We start from the raw sequence: 25,590 nt of genomic DNA, 5'->3' as shown, positions 1-25,590 counted from the left end.
GAAAAACCTAAAAGAGCTTGAGTAGAAAAAAAGAGGCTGGAAAAGACACGCACACTATCTGCAACTTGGCAATGGGCAATCACATTTGCAAAAGCAAAAGGAAGGAAATTGCCTAAAAAAAGAGATTAATCTTTAGCATATATGACATGAAAGATCACAGAGGTGAGCATATCGGAGAGATAGGAAAATAAACAACTGCCAAGAAAAATGGATCGATCTACATGTTTTTTCTTTCCCTCTTTCCTCTCCCATTAAAAACATGAGTCTTATCCTATGCTGGAGGAACTGATAGCCTTCGTTACGTTGGAAGTATTATTAAGACTGACCTGATAATATAATGCCCATATCCAGGAGGAGCTGCCACACTCCAACTGCTGTAGACCTGCACTTAACAAAAGGGCACTGCTCCAAAAGCCAGTCTACCAGTTCCGATCCAACACAGCTTTTCCTGAAAATAAACAAAACATCACTTCTTACACTACAGTAATGTTACAATTCTCTTTTATAATTAAGATCTATTTGTTAAAGCTATTAAAAGTGAATCCTTTTGTTCAGCACAGCACAATTACTAATTTTTGTAATCCCATTCTTTTCAAGGGAATAAACTATTCTGGCAAGTCTCAGGGGAAGCCCCTAGTTACAATGAGGGGGCCTGTGTTGGATGAGTTATATACCTAATTTATGTGGCACACTTTACAATATGTAATATTTTTATCAATTTGTGCTGCATACAGACAGTCATCCAAAGATGTATAAAAGCCAAATAAAGTCCAGCTTTCAGCCTCAGGACTTTGTTTCCTTTCTGAGCATCAGCATAAGCTATAGAGCTACACAATATATGCGTAAGACTTTGAGTGTTGCTTTACGTTGTATTTCATCTTGCACATTACTGGTAAACCTCTCTTTTTAAATCATTAAAAAAAAAAAAAGAATTTATGGCTCTTTCTTAAATACAGATGTGAAGGAATGGTGCTAGAATAAAGATCTGCATATTTTGGCATAATTGAAAATAGGAGGAAGCATTTATGCTGTAATGCAATACAAAAGGAAAAGCATTTCATTAGAGACATATTCCGTAAATTACATGCAAAATCATTGTGTAACTAAAACTTAGGAATCCAATTAACCTCTTTTATAACTCCGGATCAGAGTTGAATTTAATACTCTTTCTTTTCAAGAAACACAATAGTATATGAAATCATAAGAAATTAAATTAAAGGACATACAATCAAGCCACTGCTGCTTTCTGACAACTGGCAAAGTAACATAATAAAAGATGTTAAAATACATGAGATTTTAAAGAATTTTTTTAGAAAATATTTTTTGATTCTTAGTAATGCACATAAATTCTTACTCTCAGAATCCACTTTCTTGTCAAATCAGAGCATAGACAAATGCAAATAAAACCTTTCCAGATGATGAAAATGAATGATCTCAGGTTACCTGCAAATGCCAGTAAGGTACACCCTGTCTTTAATCAGGTCAGACGCTTGTAGAGTAAAAATATTCCTGAGAGCTCTCCCAGCACAGGAAGGACTTTCTCCATAAATCTGAATGAAAAGAGAAATTGAAAACTGTGACAAAAAGGGATTTATTCTCGCTGTAGTAAATTGGCTTGCCACTGCCTGCTCTATCCCTCTGAGCAATGCCTTCTCCCCAGCTAAAAAAAGCACTGAAAACTTCGTAGGAAATGCACCCCAACTTCCCCCATAGCCAGCTTTATCATGGGTTGCAGATGCCCCCATGAGCCAAACTACCTCTTCATTTGCTGCCTTAGAAAAGTAGAGATTTTACTGTCAGCTTTACCTTCAAAGAACAGGCAAGTTCAAATGAAAACAAATGTTATTCTAGCAGAGCAAAAAGACTGTACTAACCATTGCAAAACCACACAAATACAGTTAAAATTAAACATTATACCATATGTATTTGAGTTAAATAATTTAATTGAAGCCTAACACACACCAAAACACTATTTCAGAGTTTTTTCTTTTTGTTCAGAAACTTTGGAGATATCCTCTGATGGCTACAGGTCAGTTCATCTATACCTTACCAGGAGGAATGTGGTCTTTCATAATGGACACTCCTCTGACTTTCCCCACATCTGTTTCCTACCTTACACCTCAAGGCTGCAGATGCCTCATCAAAACAGAACCCAGCACCATCTTCCACAAAACTATGTTCCACCTGTACTCTGGATACCATTCTTTACTGATTAATCTAACTCGGGCTTCTGTTGTAATGTTTCCTCACCATCCCAGCAAAACACATCAGAAACCAAATAACTAACTTGAAAATAAATAACGTTGCACTTTCACCATTTTTTTTTTTGTTTGGAATAGTCCTGAGACAGTAACATCTTGTGAAATGCAAAAACAGAACTCTTAAATATTGTAAAACTAAGCTAAATGGTGGCATGGCAATCATTTAAGCAGCTGGGAAGTGAGTATGCGTCAGAACTCACAACAATTCAATTTGCAGATTCAGTAATAGGAGTAGACAATTTCGAACACACACACAAATTAAAACTTATTAATGACATTTAACTGCAGGCCACATTCTTGTGTGTCTTCAAAGCTATGATTAACAGGTTAAACCAAAGCAAAAAGATTCCTAGTATGTTGTTTGAAGAAATGGAATTAAAAAGAAGCTTGACACTTACCTTGTTTGAAGGAGTTTCTAAGTAGGGATTTGAAATTCTTCTGGACAGGGTCTGTAAGAAAATTTGGTAGAGCTTAAGTTTTGTGCTGATTTTTGTATGAAAAAGAGTAGCAGCAATCTAGGTCTTTTTGTTACTGAAATCTAAATAAAAAGAATTTATCAAATAATCTGAGTAGTCTAACTGAAGTATCCAAATAGGTTTTTTTTCCACACAGGAGAAAGGGCTGGTAAACTTAGTTCTTCATTGTTTGCTACATTTATTCTTGATCTGGAAAAGAACATGAGAAATGAGGTGGCAAAGTCTGTAGACAATACACAATTTTTAGGGTCACAAAAGACCAGAAATAAGAGTGAAAATTTTCAAGATGAACCTAAAAGAGTCAGGTAAAAAGACAGTATCGTAATGAGTTCAACACTAAAAGCAACATGTACTACAAGGAGAAAATATAATTACACATGCTCTAATACCTCTTAAACCAAACTTTATCAATTCAGTAAAGATGCCTCAAGGTCACTGACCACTTCTCAAGAAAAAACACTCTTCTAAATGAAATTATTAACCTTAGATAAAAAAAAATAGGATAAATGAGCACTAAAATGGTGACCAATGAGGAGGTGATATTGCTGTAATTGATCAGCATTATCTCTGCCATGCCACATGCTAGTAATGAGATGCTAGTAATAGGATCTCAAAAAATGGGCACTCCAATGTTAGAAGTGATTCAGATAATAATAGTAGTAGAAATAATAAAGGATTTTGATAATTTTTAATATGAGAAGAGATAGAAAACACTTTGACTATTTACCTTACAAAGGAGAGATTATAGGAGGTATAATGCAATTATACAAAATCATGAAATGGCACAGAGAAAAGACAGACTTTCTGTGCTCTCTTTTATGTAACAGGAGAATAACCAATCACTCAATGAAATGAGGATTCATATTTGAGGTGACAGAAAGGAAAATGACACATAACTCTTCACAGCAGAGAAATGAAAATGCCAAAACCTTACTGCTGATCAATAAAGACTGACGATTTAAACTTATAAAATTAACAGTGAACTAGAACTCTGGAAGGCAAACAGAGACAGGACAAACATCTCTACAAGAGTCAGGTTACCTACCTCACCTGAATTCATCGTGATACTTTCATATCTTGTCAGCGTTAAAAGACAAGATATTGTCTACGCTGATGCTTACTGGCAATTTTTATCTTATTACAAGCCACACAAGACAAATAAACATTGCCTAAAAGAAATTTGGAAGTGGAACAGAAGACATTGAGCAGGTGGACTGGCAGCACGATGGGAAGATTGTGTAGTGTACCCTCACATTATTCCAGCTTGTAGGCAGCATCATTAATTCCTCACTTTGAGAAGGATCCAATTCACACTTTGTATAATGTAATCATTAAAAAACAAATCATCTTTCACACTCTGTAAGAATTACAGAATCCATATTTCAGTAATGCCACCTGCTTCCCTCCCCCCATAGCCTTCTTACTGTATTTTTAGAAAGCGAAGGGAAGTGACAAGGAACCACAGAAGCATCTAACACTGTTTACCCTTCCATGCTTATCACAAATGTTAGTGTAGTTTCATGCGTAGCAGTAGTTCCATATGGAAATACTATAAAATAAAAGCTTAATTCCCCTCTCCCATACCCAACAAAGATGCCTCAGATCCCACTTACTCTTCCTAGCTGGCATGTCATTAACACCTCAGTTCTGCAGCAGCTCTACATACCACCACTTGGTTTCTGTCCAAGTCTTTCATTCAACAAGTCTCACTCACTGCAGCAGCACAGTCAAAGCTTATACAGCAGTTTCTGCCCTCCCCAGTCCATTCCTAGGCTAGCATTAATAACATTATCATCAGCAAGCTAATTCCAGCAACACTGGTATGAACTACAGCCCCTGGCATCGCCCTGGTGCAGTCCTTGGCATTCAGAGGATGACTGAGCCTCAGCCAGGGAAAATACTGCTGCTGCAGGGTGCAGTAACATGACAGCATAAGATCAAACAAGCAAAAATGACAAATTTGGTGCCCTTCTACGATGGGGTTACAGCACTGGTGGATAAGGGAAGAGTGACTGATATCATCTACCTGGACTTGTGCAAAGCATTTTATACTGTCCCAGGCACATCCTTGTCTCTAAAATGGAGAGACATGGATTTGATGGGTGGACCAGTTGGTAGATAAGGAATTGGCTGCATGATCACACTCAAAGAGTTGTGTTCAACAACTTGATGTCTGAGTGGAGACCAATGACAGAGGTCTGGGATCAGTATTATTTAACATCTTTGTCAGAGCAGTGGGATCGAGTGCACCCTAAGCAAGTTTGTAGATGACACCAAGCTGAATGGTGTAATAGATACTCTAGAGGGAAAGGATGCCATCCAGAGGGTTAGAGAGGCCCATGCAAACCTCATGAAGTTCAACAAGGCTGAGTGTAAGGTCCTGTACCTAGGTTGGGGCAATCCCAAACATGGATACACACTGGGTGATGAGTGGATTGAGAACGCTGTGTGGCGAAGGACCTCGGGGTATTGGTGGATGAAAAACTGAATATGAGTCGCCTATGTGTGCTCACAGCCCAGAAAGCCAACCGTATCCTGGACTGCATCAAAAGAAGCATGGCCAGCAGGTCGAGAGAGGCGATTCTGCGCTTCTACTCTGCTCTCATGAAACACCAGCTGCAGCACCGCATGCAGCTCTGGGGCCCCCAGCATAGGAAAGACACGGACCTGCTCGAGTGGGTCCAGAGGAGGGCTACAAAGATGATCAGGGAGCTGGAGCTCCTCTCATACTAGGATGGTCTGAGGGGAGGGGAGACCTTATAGCAGCCTTCCAGCACTTAAAGAGCACCTACGGTAAAGCTGGGGAGGGGCTTTTTATCAGGGACTGTAGAGATTGGATTAGGGGGTAACGGTTTTAAAGTCAAAACGGGTAGATTTAGTCTAGATATTAGGAAGATATTCCAAGAGCTCTGCAAAAGGTGACAGAGGCTGAAAATTAGTAGAGAAAAAAATAATCTTCTATCCTTCAAACCACACAGCACTAGCTCTGCTGCAGGCAGGAGAGAGAAGGAATTCATAGCCCTGAAATGGGAAAAGGGAGCACAGGACAATGGCTTCTGTCAGCGGCAGCCTGAACCCATACCAGCTTGGAGCAAGCATGAAACATTGGAGAGCCCAGCAGAGTAGAGGTAGCCTGTCATGTAGGAATCTATACACAACATTTCTACAAATATAAGAAAATGGGAAATGCGTAGAAGAAAATAAAATAAAAGTGGAAGTGGCATTCTGGAATAGAAAAAAATCATCTTTCCTGTTGATGCTAGAACAGCCTGTGTAATGTTCAAACACTCACTGCAGTTAGGCTGAAATTCATATCTATTTTTTATTTAAATTTGCCTGTATAACTATTTAGCTAACACAAAATCCCTTCATTATGTGCTACTGAGAGCACCTCTGTTAAGCAGGCTCTGCTTTGGCTGCTGGGGACAACTTTGTTTGAAAACCCCAACTTTTGGGCTGTGTGGGTGAAGCACCACTCCTTCCTGAAGGTATTTGGTAAATATAGGCTGCTCCTAAATGATTTAGACACACACACACTAATTAAAAAAAACCATTTGCAAATAACTCTTAGAACGAGCCAAAACGTGCCTTTAAAGCAAATTCATTAGTCATCAAGCAAACAACTCATCTCATGAAAACTACCTTGGAACAGCTATTGCTGCCCCTGCCAAGTGCTGCTTTCCAGGCACTGCCACCTCAGCATCCCCCTGTGCTTCTTCACCACAAACGATGTCAAACCATGTTTCGGGAGGAGATGGGGATGTGGCAGCACTTATGGTCCTGGGACAGGAGATCATATGCAGAGCAGATCCAGTGTCAAGTGTTCTCCAAAAGAGTTTTCCCATCACACATGACTAGGTGTGCATAGGTGGCTTCAGCTCAGGATGCCAGAAGAAAGAGGCAGGGGGTCAGTGCCTTAGGCAGGACAATCAGGACCGTGAAGTATGAATGAGGCACAGGGAAGGCACTCTATCTTGAGGATGCAGCTTGCAAGTGACATAAGAAGACAGTTGCGACCGGTGGCCCAGGAGAAGGTTTTGGAATAGGACTGCTAGGACCCAAATTTGAATACACCATAGATACTTCAGTTTGAAATTGGGAAAAGCTATCAAGGAGTTTACAATGGTATTTAAAACCACTAGAAACACAAAAAGCACAGCAATGGTGTTAAATGAATGGGAGGATTAGAATAAAGTGACAAGCTAATAATCTCAAACAACCAGAAGGAAATACTTCTTTACAATCCATATGACCAGCTTATAGAATTATTAACTAAAGAATCAAATACTCCAGCTAGATTTTTAAAAGCAGTAGTTAATTCAATGGCTGATACTTCCACAAAAGGTCTATACCTGGGTTTAAATTAGTATATATATTATGTATATACTAAACACAGTAATCAAAATTAGCAACTGTTTTTAAACAAGCTGAGAATCTCTGCCATTATTTTAAGCTTAGCACAAAGATAGTGATGATAATAAGCTCAAAGTGATTTTTGAAAAGTTTGGAAAGGAATTTCCCCACGGTATACTACACAACTAGCAAAGTGTACTAATGAAGGCACACTTTAGTCTCCATTGGAAAGATAAGATCAAGCCGTATCTTACTGCGATACGCTGACTTACTTCTTTACTCAGCAGAGTGAACTGGCTCTACTATAGCAACTCCTCAGGCACCTATTACAAACTGGTTAATGTTTTAATCAAGAGCTACAGATACTAGGTTATAGAGCACATTTCCACTCATACCTTTTGGAGGTACATTAGAATTTTCTCCTCATTTTTAGATCTGAGGTTTTGCCTCATCTCAACTTCAGAGGATGACTTGCCTATAGGTTGCTTGTGCTTTGCTTCCTGCCCAAGCTGTTCCAACAACTTCTGATATTTCTGCCGTTGCCAGCACTGCAGTCATGGTAGCATCAGTAATGCTCCATACATCTGCTAGCAATTTAATCACCATCATGCTGAGAAAGAAACAACGCGAGAGTGCTTGGATCTCCAATGCAAGTGCTTTCCTCAGCTGGGATCTAGTGCAGTGGTAGCAGCCAGCAGCCTGTCTACACTAAAACTCACACTGTAACACTGCAGAAGAGGCTGTAGAAATTGCAGGAAAATAATAATTTCAAATTTGGGATGCAAATGTTTTGTCTTTCTTCTATGATTCTAAGAGCTTCTCCTATTCCTGTGCAGTCAGCAAGAAAAAAAAGCTTACCAGGGAAGTAAGAAATTTTGTTATTAATCAGGAACATTCCTTTTTCTAGATATTTTACAGCGGGATTTATACTAAAACTAAAGGAACCGAGAAAAGACAGAAATAGGGTTCTCCCCTCCCAGCAAATTGTTCAGGTTCCCTCCAAGTTTTTCAAATAACTAGGCTTTTAACTGGTTGCCTTACCAAAAATTGACACAATGCCACATTAAGAGTTTGCAATGCACAAACTTCACCTGTTTTCAGTTTGCACTACACTCATCAATATTTGTCTGTTTGACCAGCACTTAATTTGCAAACACACCCAAGATCAACTCGACACTGGTAAGCAGCTCTGGGAACATATTTATGTACAAATACAAGAAAACAATTGTTCATAGTTTCAGGACACTATCATTATGTTCCTAAAGAATTAAGTATAGCTCTTGTGCATTCCAAATTGGATTATCCAGTAAACTTAAAATTAAGCAAATGCTTTAGTGTTGTGCTCTATCAGAGCTTCTTCCCTAAACAGAAATAGCCTGAAAGAAATCATCTCATTTCCAAGTGCACGTGCTGTAGCACAGCCTACCTGGTAATGAGATCGTTTCTATTCCCTGACAGGGGGGGATTTCTGCAGCTACTCAACACCTGAATCCTAAACTGGCTAATGTGACCACAAAGGAAATTACATAGCAGAAGCATTTAAGCATCCAAGCCTAAAATACACTTTCACAAGTATTCATGCTGGAAACTTCTCACGTTCCAACCATGGAAGACAGCATACAGAAAAGGATCACAAATAAAGCTGAATCCAAATTCACGCTCATAACCAAACATCTGTTTGTGCTTTTCTCTCTTCAACTCTAACAATACAGTGGCTCAGGAAAAATTAAAAAAAATCCACCAGGGGTATCAATTTAATTTCCCTCGGGCTTCTCTCCCGCTCCATGCACAAATCAAAAAGTAATATTTTTTTTTTTCCTAGACAGATTTCTTTTTCTCTTTACTAACCATGAAAATGAAAATTCTGTAAGAGCAACAGAAACTACTGCAACTGTTACAACTGATGGAGCCCTATGAGGTTATTTTTGGTTGAAAAGATTTGCTGGAGGTGCTAAAAACAAGCAGTTGTAATAATTAGAGAGTTTCCAGCCCCTGACTGGGTTTTACCTGCCTGACACACCCTCCTCAACTTGCAACACAAGAAGACAGCAATTTCTGCAGGAGAAAATGCTCATTTATTCCCTATGCTTACTTATGCCAAGCAAGGATTGGGGGAAGGGAGAGAAAATTACTGAACGATTTTGCTTATCACTTTGCAACCTTCGAATTTTTGCATTTGGTATCACTTGCCACTATCTAAATTATAGGCGGTTTAAGCAGAAATAAGATACGTGTGCTGTGTTTAGTAGATGAAATGCTAGTGTTGTTTGAGGCTGGCTGGATAGGAGGAGTGTTGTCATGAATCCCAATCCGTTTCCATGTGGCAGCAGATTTTTCCTTGTGGTTGCTAAGGCACAGCAAGCCGAGTTGGTTGGGAAGCTAGCTGACTTTCAGCAGATATCATTCATATGAAACTGTAGAATATGCCTGACTTTCTGCCAAATAATATTCGTAACAAAACAACCTTCCCCCACTGCTCCTTTCAAACCCTGCTGTCAGAATTCATGGATGACAAAGATAAACCAATACAAGAGTTCTCTACATTAATATTTATTTAAGATAAAATAAAATGGCTTTATAGAAATTATTCTTCATTTATAAATTATTTTTTTATATAAAGGAAAAAGATCTTGTCCTGGCTGTCTTTAACTGCGTGTACTTAGGTGTAGCATAAACAGGTCAAAAAGCTGTAAAAAGAAAAATCTGCATTCAGCAGAGCTTGCAATGTAGGGTTCCCAGGTGAGCCTGCAAAGCTCTCTGGGGACACCCAAATGGGTTGTTAGTGAAAGGAAACTGAAGAGTGTATTCTCATCTGTTTTCTGTATAAAAAGAACCTGCATTGAATCTGAATAAGTTATTTCACCAAAGGGAAACTCACTACTCACAGTTTATTCACACCTCCCCCAAAACAGAAAGGGATCTGTGAAGAAAATGTCTGCTTTTTATAAAGATAAACAATGTTCTTTATATTTAAAGGCTTATTTCTGAAATGACAACTGTCATTAAAGCATTGTGTTTAGAAGCATTTCTGCATTTCCCAGTATCTACCAAACGAAATATGGCTGAATGTGCTTATGCTTCAAATAAAACTTTATTTTTAATTAGTCATGTATAAGCCAACCACTTTTAAAGTCTCCACGGCCTATCAAGGAGTGTAATTTAGGCTGCAAAAGTAAATTTTACTCACAATGCCCTTTTCCTTGCCCAAAAGGAGTTAAGAACAGAAAGTTATTACAGAAGACAGAATGGCAGGACTGGCTGGTTGCTTTCCTCCCTCTTCCTCAGACCTATCATGGGAGAAAAGCCATCGATAAACCCAACTTCAGGATGGCACTAACACTGGTCTAAACCTCCTCTGTCTGTACTCTGTGCCTCAAAGCTGCAGCATCCTGACACAGATGCCAACTCTATTCAAGAAAAAAGAAGAAGTGGTGAACTGGCAGAGAGGGATGCCAGGGTTAGAGAAACCTTACATTCCTTAAAAACAAGGAGACAGCCACATTACTGCTAACAATGAGTTTCCATGACCAGATTAAAGTACCATAAAATGAGGCCGATTACAAGAAGATCATGACCTCTGTCCACCTCCTGCTTCACCTTCTCACCCCCACTGCTGTTCTGCTTTGTGCTACCCCTCGTCTTTGTGAAGCCATGTCCTAATCCAAGCTGGAAGACCAACAGTGTTGAACAGGCTCATTAAATACAGATCCATTTTAACCCAGATTATTTCCCCCCACCAGGTAACTGGGGAGCCATAGAAGCACGTCCACTAGCAAAGCAGGTGGCAGGGGCACAAGCAAAAGCAGTGGGACGCCAAGGGAGGCAGGAAGGGACAACTGTGCTGAGAGGAAACGCTTGTTTATGTTGAATTAAAACTATCCAAGGAATGATGGCATAAAACACCCCTAATAAATCCTCAGTGCCTCTGCTCTGTCAGCGCAAAAAGGAAGTTAATCACACACAAAAATTTACAAGACAGAATTCAAAGGTGTCAGTAATGGGGAACTTCACCTCCCACCTTCATGTTCATTTACGTGCATCAGTTTAAGTAAAACAGAAATTCCATCTCATTTGACTCATTTGGCTGTAAACTGCATGGGCTACAGCCCTAATTCAGAATACAGAAACGGAGTTTATACAAGTTTTCTCTTCTCTTCTAAAAACATTATGTGTATTTTCGACTCGTACTAATACAGTGTTTGAAATGAGAGTTCATTAAATAGGGAAAGAAGAAACAATCAGACTTTTGCTGCTTTTTATCATGATGTATATAACATCAAAATATGCTGATTACACTTAATTTACTATTTGTATTCCTTTATTAATCTAGCTTTATTGCAGATTTGTGTCCTAGTTTACTGTTTCAGCCTTATCTTTCCTAATGCTACCTAAAAAGCTTCCCAGGATATTTCACTCTTCTTGGCCATCAACAACATCACACAGGAAAGCAGTATCTTCTTTTTTTTGGTACAAAACAAGCACTGTACAGACTGTGGCAGTGAAACATTAGCAATATTGCTGTATTTATTCCACTTTAAAGCTCTGTACCTAACAAATACAGTAGATTGTTTTTGCAATCTACCATTGAGTTCCTGGCCATCAGCGTCTGGTTTGGTTTTGATCTGGGGACACAAGAGCAGGTGAAGGGAGGAGTGTGATTATTAATTTTGTGCAACAATTAATATTTGCACAATAATTTAATGATGAAAGTTATCACTTAATAATACATTACTTGAAGCTTTCAAAAGAATGCACACTGGATATTTCACACTATAATTAAAAAAAAGATGTTCCCAATGACAGGTTACTGTTTCCTTCCAGATAGACCTAGGTGAAGACATCAACAAAATAGTAAAAAGACAGATCAGGAGTAGGCAAACGTGGATTGTTTGTATGCATAAAAGCTTTCAAATTACCTCTGTTGGCACATTTCTTGTGTTGCCAGCAAAATACCTTCTCACAATACATTTTCAAATAAAAAAGGAAACAAGATGGCACATCAACTTAGCAAAGCCATTCTGCAAGCCAGTCAACCTGACTCACAGGCATGCACTAGTAAAAAGAAATTTGTTGGGAAAATCGTGTGTCAGACACAAGAACCAATGCCCAGGCTGTGCAGTCTCCTTCCTGGATTTTTCATAACTTGACCAGACAAAGCCCTGCACAACTGCTCTTGCTTTGAAGTTAGCCCTGCTCAGACCAAGGGCTGGATCAGGCAGCTTCTGGGCAGTCCCTTCAAACACAAAGTATTCTGTAATTCTTCTCTCCTACTCCATCACTCTTAGAAACAACTTAATTCTACTTCTCCAACCAGCTTCATCAAGTGTGGGAGAGAAAGAGTGGACCTGCAGAGCAACTAGAAACACTTTCCTAGATGCGCCCTGTGTTTAAAAATGGCTCTTAAAATCACATATTTTCATGTTAGCCTTTCACCAAAGCCTCTCCCCATAATATTACCCAAGGTGCCAGGTCTCAGCTGCTGATGCACATCTGTTGTCAACACTGCTGCAGATAATACTGGTGCCAGAACTTGGCCTTCAGCAATCCACATTTGTCAGAGACTGAATATAATAGAAATTTTAAAGCAGACATCAATTAAACAAGTGATTCATCTCACCTGTCAGTAACAACCACTGATCACATAGATGTAAGCTTAAATGGTCTCTCTCTGGTGTCAGGCAAAATCAGTACGGTTAGGTAGGTCATTTTCCCCACTACAGACTCAGGAGTCTTCTTGTGAACTGCCCCCATGACCCTGCTGCAAGGATCATCGCTTCTGCTGCAGGAATCACAATGAGTGGCAGAAGGGCAGAAGTATGTAATAATGCAGCAGCTACTTTAGTGAATACAGATGCAGGGAAAAAAAACATATATTCAGCAAATCAGCTGTGAACGATGCTGACAAATAGCTGAAAATGTCAGTAAAAAGTATATATATATATAATTGAATAGGAAAATCCATTAAAATCTAATTCAGAAGAAATTTACAAATAAAGTACCAGTTTTAAATATTTAAATAACTACAGTATATTTAATGTTTTTAATACAGAAAGACAAAGTTAAAATTCAGTGCTTTGATTATGATTCACAGCAAATTGTATCCCTTCAGTTCACTCTTTGAAAAATGCCTATATTTGTGACAATAATTTTTTTTGCCATAAGCTGCACACAAATATTCCATTAATTGCTCTGCAAGTGTATGTTTTTAATGTCTCTGTTTTTACCTGTTTCAGAGAGCTCTACTTTTACCACTGCCTGCACAAAGTGTAGGTCACCTAATAATTTAAAAAACCCTGCTCCTAGAAGTGAAGGACAGTTATTCCTTTAAGGTACAGGGTGTGTTCTGCTTTGCCAGTTGAGAGATTTGAAAAAAAAACACTGAAATTCTTTATTCTTTGTTTCTAAGAAGCTGATTGCTGGTTTCACAGAGACCAAATGGTCAAAACACCAGGCTGTTTGGATTATCTCGGTTTTATTCCCAAGTCTGATGTTGTTGCAATCCACCGCAAGTCATTTCCTTTCCTGTGCAATGGGAACAACCATGACCACTTGGCTCCGCAAAGTACTTTCATAGAATCATAGAATCACTAGGTTGGAAAGGACCCACTGGATCATTGAGTCCAACCATTCCTAACACTCCCTAAACCATGCCCCTCAGCACCTCATCCACCTGTCCCTTAAACACTTCCAGGGAAGGTGACTCAAACACCTCCCTGAGCAGCCTCTGCCAGTGCCCAATGACCCCTTCTGTGAAATATTTTTTCTGATGTCCAGCCTGAACCTCCCCTGGCGGAGCTTGAGGCCATTCCCTCTTGTCCCGTCCCCTGTCACTTGGGAGAAGAGGCCAGCTCCCTACTCTCCACAACCTCCTTTCAGGTAGTTGTAGAGAGCAATAAGGTCTTCCCCCCACCCCTCGCCGCCTCCTCTTCTCCAGGCTAAACAAGCCCAGCTCTCTCAGCCGCTCCTCATAAGACTTGTTCTCCATCCCCCTCACCAGCTTCATTGCTCTTCTCTGGACACACTCCAGAGCCTCAACATCCTTCTTGTGGTGAGGAGCCCAGAACTGAACACAGTATTCGAGGTGCGGTCTCACCAGTGCCGAGTACAGAGGGAGAATAACCTCCCTGGACCTGCTGGTCACACCGTTTCTGATACAAGCCAAGATGCCATTGGCCTTCTTGGCCACCTGGGCACACTGCTGGCTCATGTTCAGTCGGCTGTCAACCAACACCCCCAGGTCCTTCTCCCCCAGGCAGCTTTCTAGCCAGACTTCTAGTCTGTAGCACTGCATAGGGCTGTTGTGCCCCAAGTGCAGGACCCGGCATTTGGCCTTGTTAAACCTCATGCCATTGGTCTCAGCCCATCGGTCCAGCCTGTTCAGGTCCCTTTGCAGAGCCTCCCTACCCTCCAGCTGATCCACACTTCCATCCAGCTTATTGTCATCTACAAACTTGCTAAGGGTGCACTCAATGCCTTCATCCAGGTCATTGATAAAGACATTGAACAGAGCTGGACCCAGTACTGAGCCCTGAGGAACCCCACTTGTGACTGGCCTCCAGCTGGAGTTAACTCCATTTACCACCACTCTCTGGGCCCGGCCATCCAACTAGTTTTCGACCCAGGAGAGTGTGCGCCTGTCCAGGCCAGAGGCTGACAGTTTCTGAAGCAGAATGCTGTGAGAAACTGTGTCAAAGGCTTTACCAAAGTCCAAGAAGACTACATCCACACCCTTTCTCTCATCCATTAGTCGAGTCACTTTGTCATAGAAGGTGATCAGGTTAGTTTGGCAAGATCTGCCTTTTGTGAACCCGTGTTGACTGGGCCTGATCACCCAGTTTTCTTGCATGTGCTTCATGATAGCACTCAAGATCACCCGTTCCATGACTTTCCCTGGCACTGAGGTCAGACTGACAGGCCTGTAGTTCCCTAGATCCTCCCTGCAACCCTTCTTGTAGATGGGCACATCAGCCAGCCTCCAGTCCAGTGCAACTTCCCTAGGCAGCCAGGATCACTGGAAGATGACGGAAAGGGGTTTGGAAAGGATATCCGCCAGCTCCTTCAATACTCTTGGGTGGATCCCATCTGGCCCCATCGATTTGTGGATTTCTAGATGAGCAAGCAAGTCTCTAACCGCCTCCTCTTGGATCACAGGAGCCTCATTCTGCCCCTCTAACTCCTGGGTTTGTACACAGAGGGAACAACTTCCCTTACTATTAAAGACTTAGGCTAAGAAGGCATTAAATACCTCAGCCTTGTCCTCATCCCCTGTCATTGTTGTTCCTTCTGGATCCAATAGGGACTGAATATTCTCTGTAGTACTCCTTTTCTTGTTAATGTATTTGTAGAAAGATTTTTTATTATCTTTCACAGACTTAGCCAATTTGATTTCTAGTTGGGCATTACCCCTCCTGATTTTTTCCCTGCACGATCTCACTTCCTCCCTGTAGTCCACCCAAGATGCTTATCCCTTCTTCCAAAGCTCATAGACATTCCTCTTCTTTTTGATGCCTCTACTTTGAGACACACCAGCAAAAACTGACTATGCTAAGGGCTAGAAACACCCAAGCTGTCTGCCACACAGTCAGGGTAGCCCCACTCTAAGTTCAAATAACTACAGGGCATTTAAAACACGACACAGCATGAATAAAACTGCTGACTTTTGCTTTTCTTGCTTCTGAGATTTTCAGAGAGCAGGGAGCAGCCTCCGAACAGGGTGAACAAGCTTTGGTTAAAGAAGCTTGCATTGTAGCCTTAACAGTTTGAGAATCTGCAGCGCCGTTGTTTGCATTGGCAGCACTCGGTTATGAGACCTCTTGGGAACAATATTAATTTCACTGACAGTAGCTCTTGGCACAAGTTGATGCCAACCTACTAAGGACTGGATAGGAGGAGTTCTTAACCACTTTCAGAGGAAAAGCTGTAATTTACTTTTTTGTAGAAAAACTATTAAAGTTTAACTATTTTAGTTTTGTGAAGCAGTCAAGGCCTCACTGTATGAAGAGCTTAAGAAGCACTCAACACATAAGTAAGGAAAGTGATTGCTGCCTTGGATCACACAAGCAATTCCTGGGCAAAATAGATCCAGAAACTCCTCACCTGCTCTTGGCAGAACCTCAGTGCTACATGGAGCTCTGCAACCGGCACCTTCAAACAGTCTGCAGAATGGGATCACACTAACTCTGATAATATCTTTTTTGTGCTTGAAAGCCTTTGGTCTGGCTGTTGAAGCCGGAACAAATGAAAACTCAAGTGCATTCCACCTCCAACAGGAAGTTTGTTACCTCTGAAATGGGGAGGGACTTGAAAAACACAGCAGTCCAAAATTCAGAAACCACTGCACACTTATCATTCAATCCTGATTACTTAGCAGACAGAGTAACACAGGATGTAGTGTACAACAAGCATTACATATGGAATAGGATTAGAACATGAACAGGAGTTTAACAACAACGAATAAACACTAAAAGCAGCTCAGGTAAATTTTGCTCTCACTAGACTGAGAATTTACAGAATCAGGAAATATCATACATGCAAGACACAGATGAGTGTTATAAATTTTTGGACATAGAAAAACAGCTCACGTGTCAAGTACCTAACAGATACAAGTTTTACTTAGTACGATAAGATCATAACCAAATAATATAGATGACATATCGTATGTCAATAAAGCTATTAAGAAAGTAAATTATATGTTCAGCATTCCCATAAGGTCACAGAAAAAGTTCAGTCATCTTCAGATGTAATCTCCTTCATGAACATAGGTTCAAGAAAAGAACAATACAGTCTTTGAAGTTAGGAAGGACTTCCACTCTAGAGAGGAAGATTTCCTCACTAGTATTCTTTATTCTTAATTTTAATTACTAGCCTTTCTATTGATGTATATCTTTATTTTCATTCTTTATTACTATGACAATTGTTTGCACGTTTAATATTACTAAAGCACATGGACAACTCACATCACACCTATGCTGCGTTATTCTGAACTTACTCTCTGAAAATTTACTCACTCTAAAAACAATTAAGTCTACAAGTCCTTCTTCCCGCTGCTGTAGAGGTCTGATCCCTCTGTATGAGGGCTGGGGGGTTTATTTATCTCTTGATATCTTCCAGATGGTATCAGGGAGTTTTCTCATTTTGATCTACAGTTTTGAAGGGTAGGACCTTGCTCCAACATGACAGATTTGAAAATGTCATGAATATAACTGGTTCTTATAAGGGTTCTCTGCATTCGTCATTTATTTTCAAGATAGCATGGGCAAGATCAGACAAGGCCTGCACATGCAATCCCTATACCTCTCCTCAGGCTTAGAATACAATTGTTCAACCAAACTCAGTTTAAGCAAAAAGCCACAATATTTGACAAGCTACTCATGCAAGATTAATGCCTTCTGTGACAATACCCCACTCAAATTCAGAGAAAAAGGAGTTACATTAAACCTTTTGTGGAGAAAGTATATATGAAAAAAAAAAACAAAACAATTTTTATAAGCAGCTTAACTAAACAAACAAACAAATTCCCACATCAGCCTCTTGTACCACATAAGGTCACTAATCCTGGTAATTTCCCAGCCCTCAGAAAAAAAGCCTAACTAAAAAACTAAACCTGTCAACCCAAAACATTTTATGATTCTATGATTCTATGAAAGTTCCTATCTCTTCATTTCATTCATTATATGCACTAGGAGGCCTTTAAACAAATACAAAGACACAAATGGTTATTCCTTTACAAAACCGGTACTATTCCTTAAACAGGAAAAAAAAAATTCACAATTTGAGAGTCAAAGGATTAGAAGATTTTTCTAATTTTGTATCTGATTAAATTTTCTAAATTAATTAACCTTTAGTTGCATTTGCAACTATTATCTAGGCCTGCATCCCAACAGAAGTTCCACCATATGTCTATATCCTAGTCAATTTCATTCCCATATCCAAAGGCTCATTACAAAAAATAAAGTTAAAAAAAATATGAGTACTAGAGACTAAGTATCACAAAATTCATGTGCAGTGGGGGGAAAAATGGCCTATAATATTACAGCAGTGCAGGAATCTGAGGTTAATTTTATGTTATGAAGTTGAACATACACACCTGTGTCAGAAGCAGCTTGACAAAGAGACTCAATTCTAGAGGATTTCAACAAGACCTCTCTACAACAGGTGCTCAAAGGAAGATTACTGCTCTGGAAGAATTGTTTGGGGGTTATTTATCTCATCATGGAACAGGCCAGACATCCACTACATAAATGGATGGTTAAGAAAATACCTATCACGAGATCCTGCTAGGGGTTTAACTGTAGTTGGCACAGTCCAGAGATACTCTGTTAGGCAGCCTTCCTAGTCAACTGGTTATAACCTTTTGTTTAAAAGTCTCTTGTCTTGAAAGTTGTGGATGACCTTTCTAAGGCTCTTTCAAAACATCCATGAGGCAGTAGCCACAGCCTGCACCTGCAGAATCTATAATAACAACCCAGATGAATATCTCATTCCTCACTGAAGACTGCAGTGGTAGACTGAACCTATTTTTAAGGAAATACTCATTAGAAAACGTAACAGAGGAGCTGAAGGACATAATGTGAACACAAGCACTACTATCAGTTGTGTGAATCAGGGCATACTGAAGTAGAATAGCCCCTGCATTACTCACAGCTGAAGTATAACTGAGCATATCCTGAACAAAGCAGCCTCAAAGAGCCAGCAGAATGTTCTGTTGACGCTGTAGTACAATCAGAGGAAAGGACTTACACATCACCGCCTTTCCACAAGGTCACATTTCCACCACCTGAGGACAGTCAGGCCTGGCAGCTAGGCATTAAGAAAAGTAAATCTGAGTCTGACCATCGGACTAAGAAGCAGCTCATGCATCCCCTGTGCTATTCGGAGATGCCTTCTCCTTGCCCTGCCAGGCATACCACTGCCCAAGTCTCTCCCAGGATCATCCTTTACATATCCATGTAAAGCAGCAACACAGAACTAAGCCACCTTCTTCTTCACTGGATTGAGTCTTCACCCTAAGATCCTTGAAGGGTTGCTTTGTCCCATGGAAATAAAAGCACCACGGGTAAAGACTGACCACATTTTTTCAGGTCTGGAGGCAAAGAGAATTAAGTTTCTTCCTCTTTAATATTCTGCATCACAGCCAATGCTGTCAACACTGATCACTTCAAGATGCTGTTATCCTCCATCCACTTGCCCACTGTATTCTAGTTACCAGCCCACCCAAATTTAAAAGTCAGTAATAAATATAATTTTAATTCAGCAAATGTTTTCTGACCTTTGCAAAGGAGGCGGCAAGAGAGAGCAAAGAGAGCAGAAGAGGGATGGAGAACTGCTGCCTTTGCAAGTTAGTTTAAGCAGGAGGATGGAAGATACGGAAGATGGTAGTTTGTTAGAGAATTTAGACTGAAATCAGGAGAACAAAATTATCTAAAAGATTAGTACACTGCAGTATTCCCCACTGCAGTGACTGATCTGTCAGAGACTGTCAGAGGTACTCTCCCTGTGTTTCTATAAACACTAACGAAGAGCAAGAAGCCAGTGACCTCCTAACAGTCTGCTATGATGCTCAGTCTGCCCTCATCAATGCTCCAAGGAAGCCTGGGCCAGCCTGCATGTTCAGACTCTTCCAAACCCTTTGCCATGACAACTCAAAAGCCCCTCCAGCTCAATAACTCATTCTGTAGCATGGACATCCAAGCCATCAGTCAAACTCTAGTGCTATGGCAGATTGAGAGCAAGTCACCACTTACTGTAAGAGACCTTGATTTTTAGATACACTGTCTTCAAATACTAGTGGATTCTCACTCCATTCAACTCACTGCTCCATCCTTTCTCACACCAGCTTTTTAGGCATGGCTTCAGACCAGTCCTTGTCTCAGTGGAAGCACCATCACAAATAGTATGGGCTTCACCATCCTCATCTAAGCCAGGCTAAGCCCGTGGGATAGGGTATCTCTTTGGTCGCCTCTCAAGCACCAAAAATAACTGTGCCAAAATCAAACAGAGTTTCAGTATCTTCTTGGCATGTAGATACACACACAGACTTCTTCAAAAAGCAAAGTTTGCAAAAAGATTAACAGAAGTTTTTTCACCTCTACTCTATTTGCTGCCTTTCATCTATGCAATGCCATATTGTCTGTTGTAGACAGTGGGTACACGAGCAGAAATTAACTGGAGAGAGCCTCTTGGACACTATTCCCGGTCAGTAAACCCTTGCCTTGCAATTGACCTCCCTGCTCCCTCCATCAGGATATGATCGAAAGATCAGATGAGTTCATGAACAACAAAGTAATAGGAAAGGGAACACTCTGGAGAACAGGAATGCTCTGGGGTTTGGAAGATTACACGGGAGGTTTGTTTGCGTGTTTTTAGCATGCCTCATGCTTGTTGATGTTTTTAACTTCTCCACTTGTGCCAAGAGATAACAATGACTAACTTCGGAGGGAAAAAGTCACCGTATAAAGAAACGAGCATACACACACTGAAACTGGAGCTGGCTCAGGCTGAAAAGAAGATGACTCACAGACCTTCAGTATTTAACTTTGTTTCTAAAAGTCAAATGACACCAAGAACTGCTAATGCAAGGGGTGAAGATTCAGTCTGTTTACTTGCTTAACTCAAATTAAAAAATAATAAAAGAATAAATAAATCAGGATTCCAGTTTGGGAAGTCTCATAAAATTTACCATTAACTCTTCAGTGACAGAGTATGGTTTTTAACTCGGGTTTATAAAAAGAAATTACTGGCTCTGGATACTTCTTTGGAATTATTTTAACTTGCACAATGGAAGAATGCAATGTTTCCTTAGCCGCTCCCACCATCCTGCCACAAACTTTCCTGTAATGTGTTTTGCTATTAATAAGCAACTGAAGTAGGTCCTTTTCTACAGTCACAATAAATGGGTTCTCAAAGAGCGTAAGTTCGCCTTGTTTTTAATAAGACCACAGCTTTAATTTAATAGCAGTGTTGCTGTGTTAGCTACACTTTATGTTTAAATGCAAAAGTCCACTACAGGAATACTTTCTGTCCCTGTTTTTAATAAAGCAGAGCCAAGAGATACTTTAGCAGAGCCCTGCTCAGAGATGATTTGACAAAGTCACTGGTGAGTAGTCTGCGTAGAGCCTTCTAAACAGCTGTCCACCCACTGAACAGGAGCTTCATGAGTTACCAATATACTTATATTTCCTACAAGAACAGGAAAGCCTTTGACACAGGATGTTGTAATGAGGTCAAGACTTACATGATATTAGCTGGTTTTCTTGTATGTTCAGAGACCATCCACACCGCAATGCTCTACAGTTGTACTGACACCTTCAACAGACTTAGTATAGACTAACACACAGAACTCCTCTATAAAAGCTAAAGTAGTTTTTCCTGGAGAGACAAAATACTGCAAATGACCAAGAAACAGCAAAGCGATTAATGAAAAGATCGTGATTAAATAGGCTGTTTCCATTAAGACAATGAAAATACAAAGATGTCCAAGGCTGAATACTGCTTAATAAAACATATTTGTATCCAGATAAGCAAATTTTGCTTATGCGATTTTGGTCAGTCACAATCAGAAGTCTATAAACAATATCAGATGGACTTAGTCAAGGTAGGTGAGTGGACAACTCCGCCTTAAGTTGTGTTTATCCATATCAAATACAAAGTAACACCTATTGGAAGGAAAAAATGCTGACAACTTACATGGGTTTAAATTAACTATATTAACTTAAAGAAAGCAACCTGAATGGCTGTGAAGACACCTCAGTGAAAAACTAATCTGTGCCACCAGGCACTTTAAAAAGATAACGAATGGCTGGGATGAAAAACCTACATGATGGAGACAGGGAGGAAACTGTATGACATATAAATCAGCAGTGCAGTCTCATTTAGAATATTACATTCAGCACAAGCCATCACAAGTTCAAAGGGACACTGCAAAATCAGACAGAGTTCAAAACAAGGTAACAAAAATGGTTACAGCACAGAAAGAGTCATCTAGAGAGACTTGGATTGCTTGCATTAAAAACAGCTGTATAAAAGAATACATAAAAACTATCTGTACAAAAGTTGGAAGTTCCTTGCCTCATAGGAGCAACAGAAGGGTTACTGAAATTAGTTTTGAATACCCGATCTTTAATCAAAAAGAGATTATTTCATTAACAACAAATACATCAAAACATATTTTTCCTTCCCTTGTAAAGTCATTATCACAAAACCCCACATACAAGCTCTGTAAATGTGAGTTCCAAGATGACTCTGGAGCAAAAATATTAGCCAAGTTCATTAAAAGGCTGTATTTATATATGGGTGACATGAAAAGCTGTAATTACAATGCTTGATGGCAATGATCTCCAAGTATCAGAGTAGAGGGTAACTGCTCATTTGAAACCAGAAAAAACCCCAATTATTTTAAGTGGGACTTCAGATAAATTCTCAGTTTATATATACACTGTATGAACCAAGGACAGACATCTCAATGGAAAAAAAACAAGAGGCATCACTCCTGCTAATCAGCTTGGAGACTCACCAGTTTTAATGCATGTCCTGGCAATGTAAGAGACCTATTGATTTGCAGCCATTCATTCAAGTGCGGTGAAAGCCATAATTAGATAAATCGCTTTGGTAAAACTAATCTGAAACTCATTTGTTTGGGGACTGTCTGTTTAATGAGATAAAACAAGAAATTAAATATCTGCTGAATGTTCCTCTTTGTATCCTTCAACACAATCATAAAAATATAAATAAAGAGGTATTCACTTACGTGCCTTTATTATTTTTGCATTTTATGTATTTTATTCCAGTAATTGCTGTCAAAGACAATTACAAAGACAATATTTATTAATAACTACGCTCTAACAGGCTAACTAGTTTTACCAATCTCTTTCGCACATGTGGATACTGAGGAATGACAAGAACAGGTCTTTTAATCACTCTTTGAGCTGACAAGTATAGTTTTATGATGGCATGTATGGTGTAAGCTTTTAAAGCATCCAAGTTCCATTTTTAGACATGATTGTGCTATTCTTTGTGAACAAAAGTTAAATATTGGTTAAGCTCTCTAAAGTGTTTATAACAGTTAATCTAGCAGGATTATTGCATTACAACATTTTTTTTTCCAACAAAATACCGAGAAAGACTACTATAAAGAATCCCTATGTGTAATTCACTGTTAGCACGCATAGATGATATAGTTTATCCTTCCTAAGCTAAAATACTTAAACTTGGGATACGCTGCATCCTCACCTTTCTTCTTTGGCAGCTAACTACTAGCTTTTGCTTTTGTTCCCTTAGGACTTGAATCTCCTGTGACTTCGGCCTTCCCCAATAAACATCACAAATCTTGATTTGTCTTGCAACACAGAGTCAGCAGCAGACTCACAGCCCACACTCCCAGATTTGCTTTTACTGCCAAGAGGCTTCAGGCACTGCAGAAATGACAAACCACAACAAAGCACTAGATTGTACACAAGCTGGGACCCAGATCAGATCTAAGGGATTCTTTTAGCTCATTCCTTTAGCCATCCAGTAAACAACAGCTTTGTGACTTTCAGAGCTAACCATGCGTGTGCATTGTTTTTCTCCCCTTCTTTCCCTATTTTAAAAATCAATTTATGCATCACTGAAGTGCATTGACCTACGGGACGAAATGGAGCATCTGCTTAACAGCGTGCGGTAGCAATCTATGACGACAAATGGTTACCACATCCATCTGAAATTACAAAGTGTTTTAGGATCACTGAGTTCAACTCTCAGATAAAACTTGGCCAAAAAAGCCACAATTAAATGCTTATCATCTTAAAAAAACACAAATAAACAAAGCCCAAACACCTGCCCTTCCCCAAGCAACATCGAAATAATTCTTGACACTCATAAGTGGTCTGGACCTCAGTTTTCTGTTGTGGGGATTTTGTTGTTGTTGATGTTGGGGCTTTTTTGGGGGGGGGAGAGAGCTTAATCAAAAATGCAGTACTGCCTCTGGATTACTGCTCCTCAGTACTGACCAGCAGACTGCACACATCTACTGCATCTCGAAGGGCATGGTTTGACTTACATTGCTTTGGTCAGTAGTACCACGGTAAGCAGCCACAGCACCTTCCTTGGTGCTGCTTGTTCTGTGGTCCCAGGGATGATGATGCACGACCTGCAGAGATGCTCAGAAGGCCACATATATAAAAACCACTCCATAAATAAGCAACAAGACTGCTGGAAAGCCTCTGATTTATTTCTTTCCTTATTGTTCTAAGTCAAGTAGCCCTTGTGTGTCTCAGCCATATAGGTACTTAGGCACGATGTTCAGGAAGCACAGAATCAAAGAAAAAAGTTGCATTCTTTGCAATCAATCTTTTTAAAAAGGCAGATTAGAAATCATCTCTAATTTAAGCTTTAATGAGTTAATTCGGTTCTAAAACTGAAGACAAAAAATTATTACAGCTTTACTGGTATTTATATAGACTGAAGTTTTTTTTACCCCCCTCAATCAGCAGAGTATTCTCTTTTTGCACTGTAAAAAGTATATTGACTTTTAATCAGTTAGGCTGCTGGGTCTTCTTCAGGAAAATATCGTGTGAAAAAGGGATTTATCAGAATAAACTGTATACTACAGTATTTAAATCCAATAATTTACCCTAGCTTAATACAACAGCCATAGTACATCGTTTTATAAGGTCAGACTAACCCAAGTCAAACCATTATTTAACAAAGTTAAAAGACACCTTGACAACTATGAATAGCTACCGCCTTTTACACCTGGAACTTGAAAATATTCACATCCTGCTTCCATGGCTTTTAACTTTATAGCCCAAATGACTTCATTTTTATCCTTAAACTTTTGCCAAAAGCAAAGATATAACGAAAAATGTTTAAATTAAAAGATGTCATATCAATGAGGTTTATATAGCAGATACCAAAAAGCAACCTAAACTATTCCACTGAAATGGATCTATGCATGAGGACCCTACAGGTTGCACAAGGCATACTGATTTGTGGAAAAAGAGGTTTCCGACTTTATGCACAAAGAGCAGAGCAATGTATGGATGTTCCAGCTAAGGCAGCCCTGAGGGACTATAGAAGAACAGGGCACTCTCGTACCGTCCAGACTTAAAAGGTGTCCCATTTTATTTTCTATCCTACAGTACCATACTGAGCACAAACAAACTCGAAGGCTATTCTCCTAAGCATTACTATGAACCCTTCATAGAAGATGGCACACATTCCAAGGAGATGACTTTGTGACCAGACATACAGCACCTGCGTGGATGGTGACCAGGTACAGGAACATGGTGAGACCCATCTGGGGTCTTGAGTAGTTCAGCAAAGCTAGACCAAAGTCAGTGTACTGAAACTCATCATTTCAGACGCTGGCTGTTAAACCCAACACCCAGCCAAGGCAGAGTCAGAAACCATGGGTGGACAGGGGCCTTTCAGCTATAAACACATAAGTTATATAGTATAAAGTTAAAGTTACATAGGATAAGTATAAATTTCACTTAGTATAATTATAAAGAACAAGCTACTTC

At 39.8% G+C, this 25,590-nt stretch overlaps 1 protein-coding gene across 1 annotated transcript in view; it reads right to left on the bottom strand.

The window, feature by feature from the left end:
* The window catches only part of RAPGEF5 (Rap guanine nucleotide exchange factor 5), a 164,929-nt gene that overhangs the window by 131,807 nt on the left and 7,532 nt on the right, over positions 1–25,590 (bottom strand). Inside the window, exons 2-4 of the mRNA XM_054060155.1 lie at positions 2,660–2,710; positions 1,444–1,550; positions 327–448 (exon numbers count right to left, since the gene is read on the bottom strand). Of these exons, the coding sequence (XP_053916130.1) occupies positions 327–448; positions 1,444–1,550; positions 2,660–2,710 (280 nt within the window). The remainder of the gene's footprint in view (positions 1–326; positions 449–1,443; positions 1,551–2,659; positions 2,711–25,590) is intronic.

Source organism: Cuculus canorus, chromosome 2 (genome assembly GCF_017976375.1).
Source record: "Cuculus canorus isolate bCucCan1 chromosome 2, bCucCan1.pri, whole genome shotgun sequence".
In the NCBI taxonomy this organism is placed as follows: Eukaryota; Metazoa; Chordata; class Aves; order Cuculiformes; family Cuculidae; genus Cuculus; species Cuculus canorus.
The sequence above is the reverse complement of the archived record's forward strand: the minus strand, read 5'-3'. Positions and strand labels throughout refer to the sequence as shown.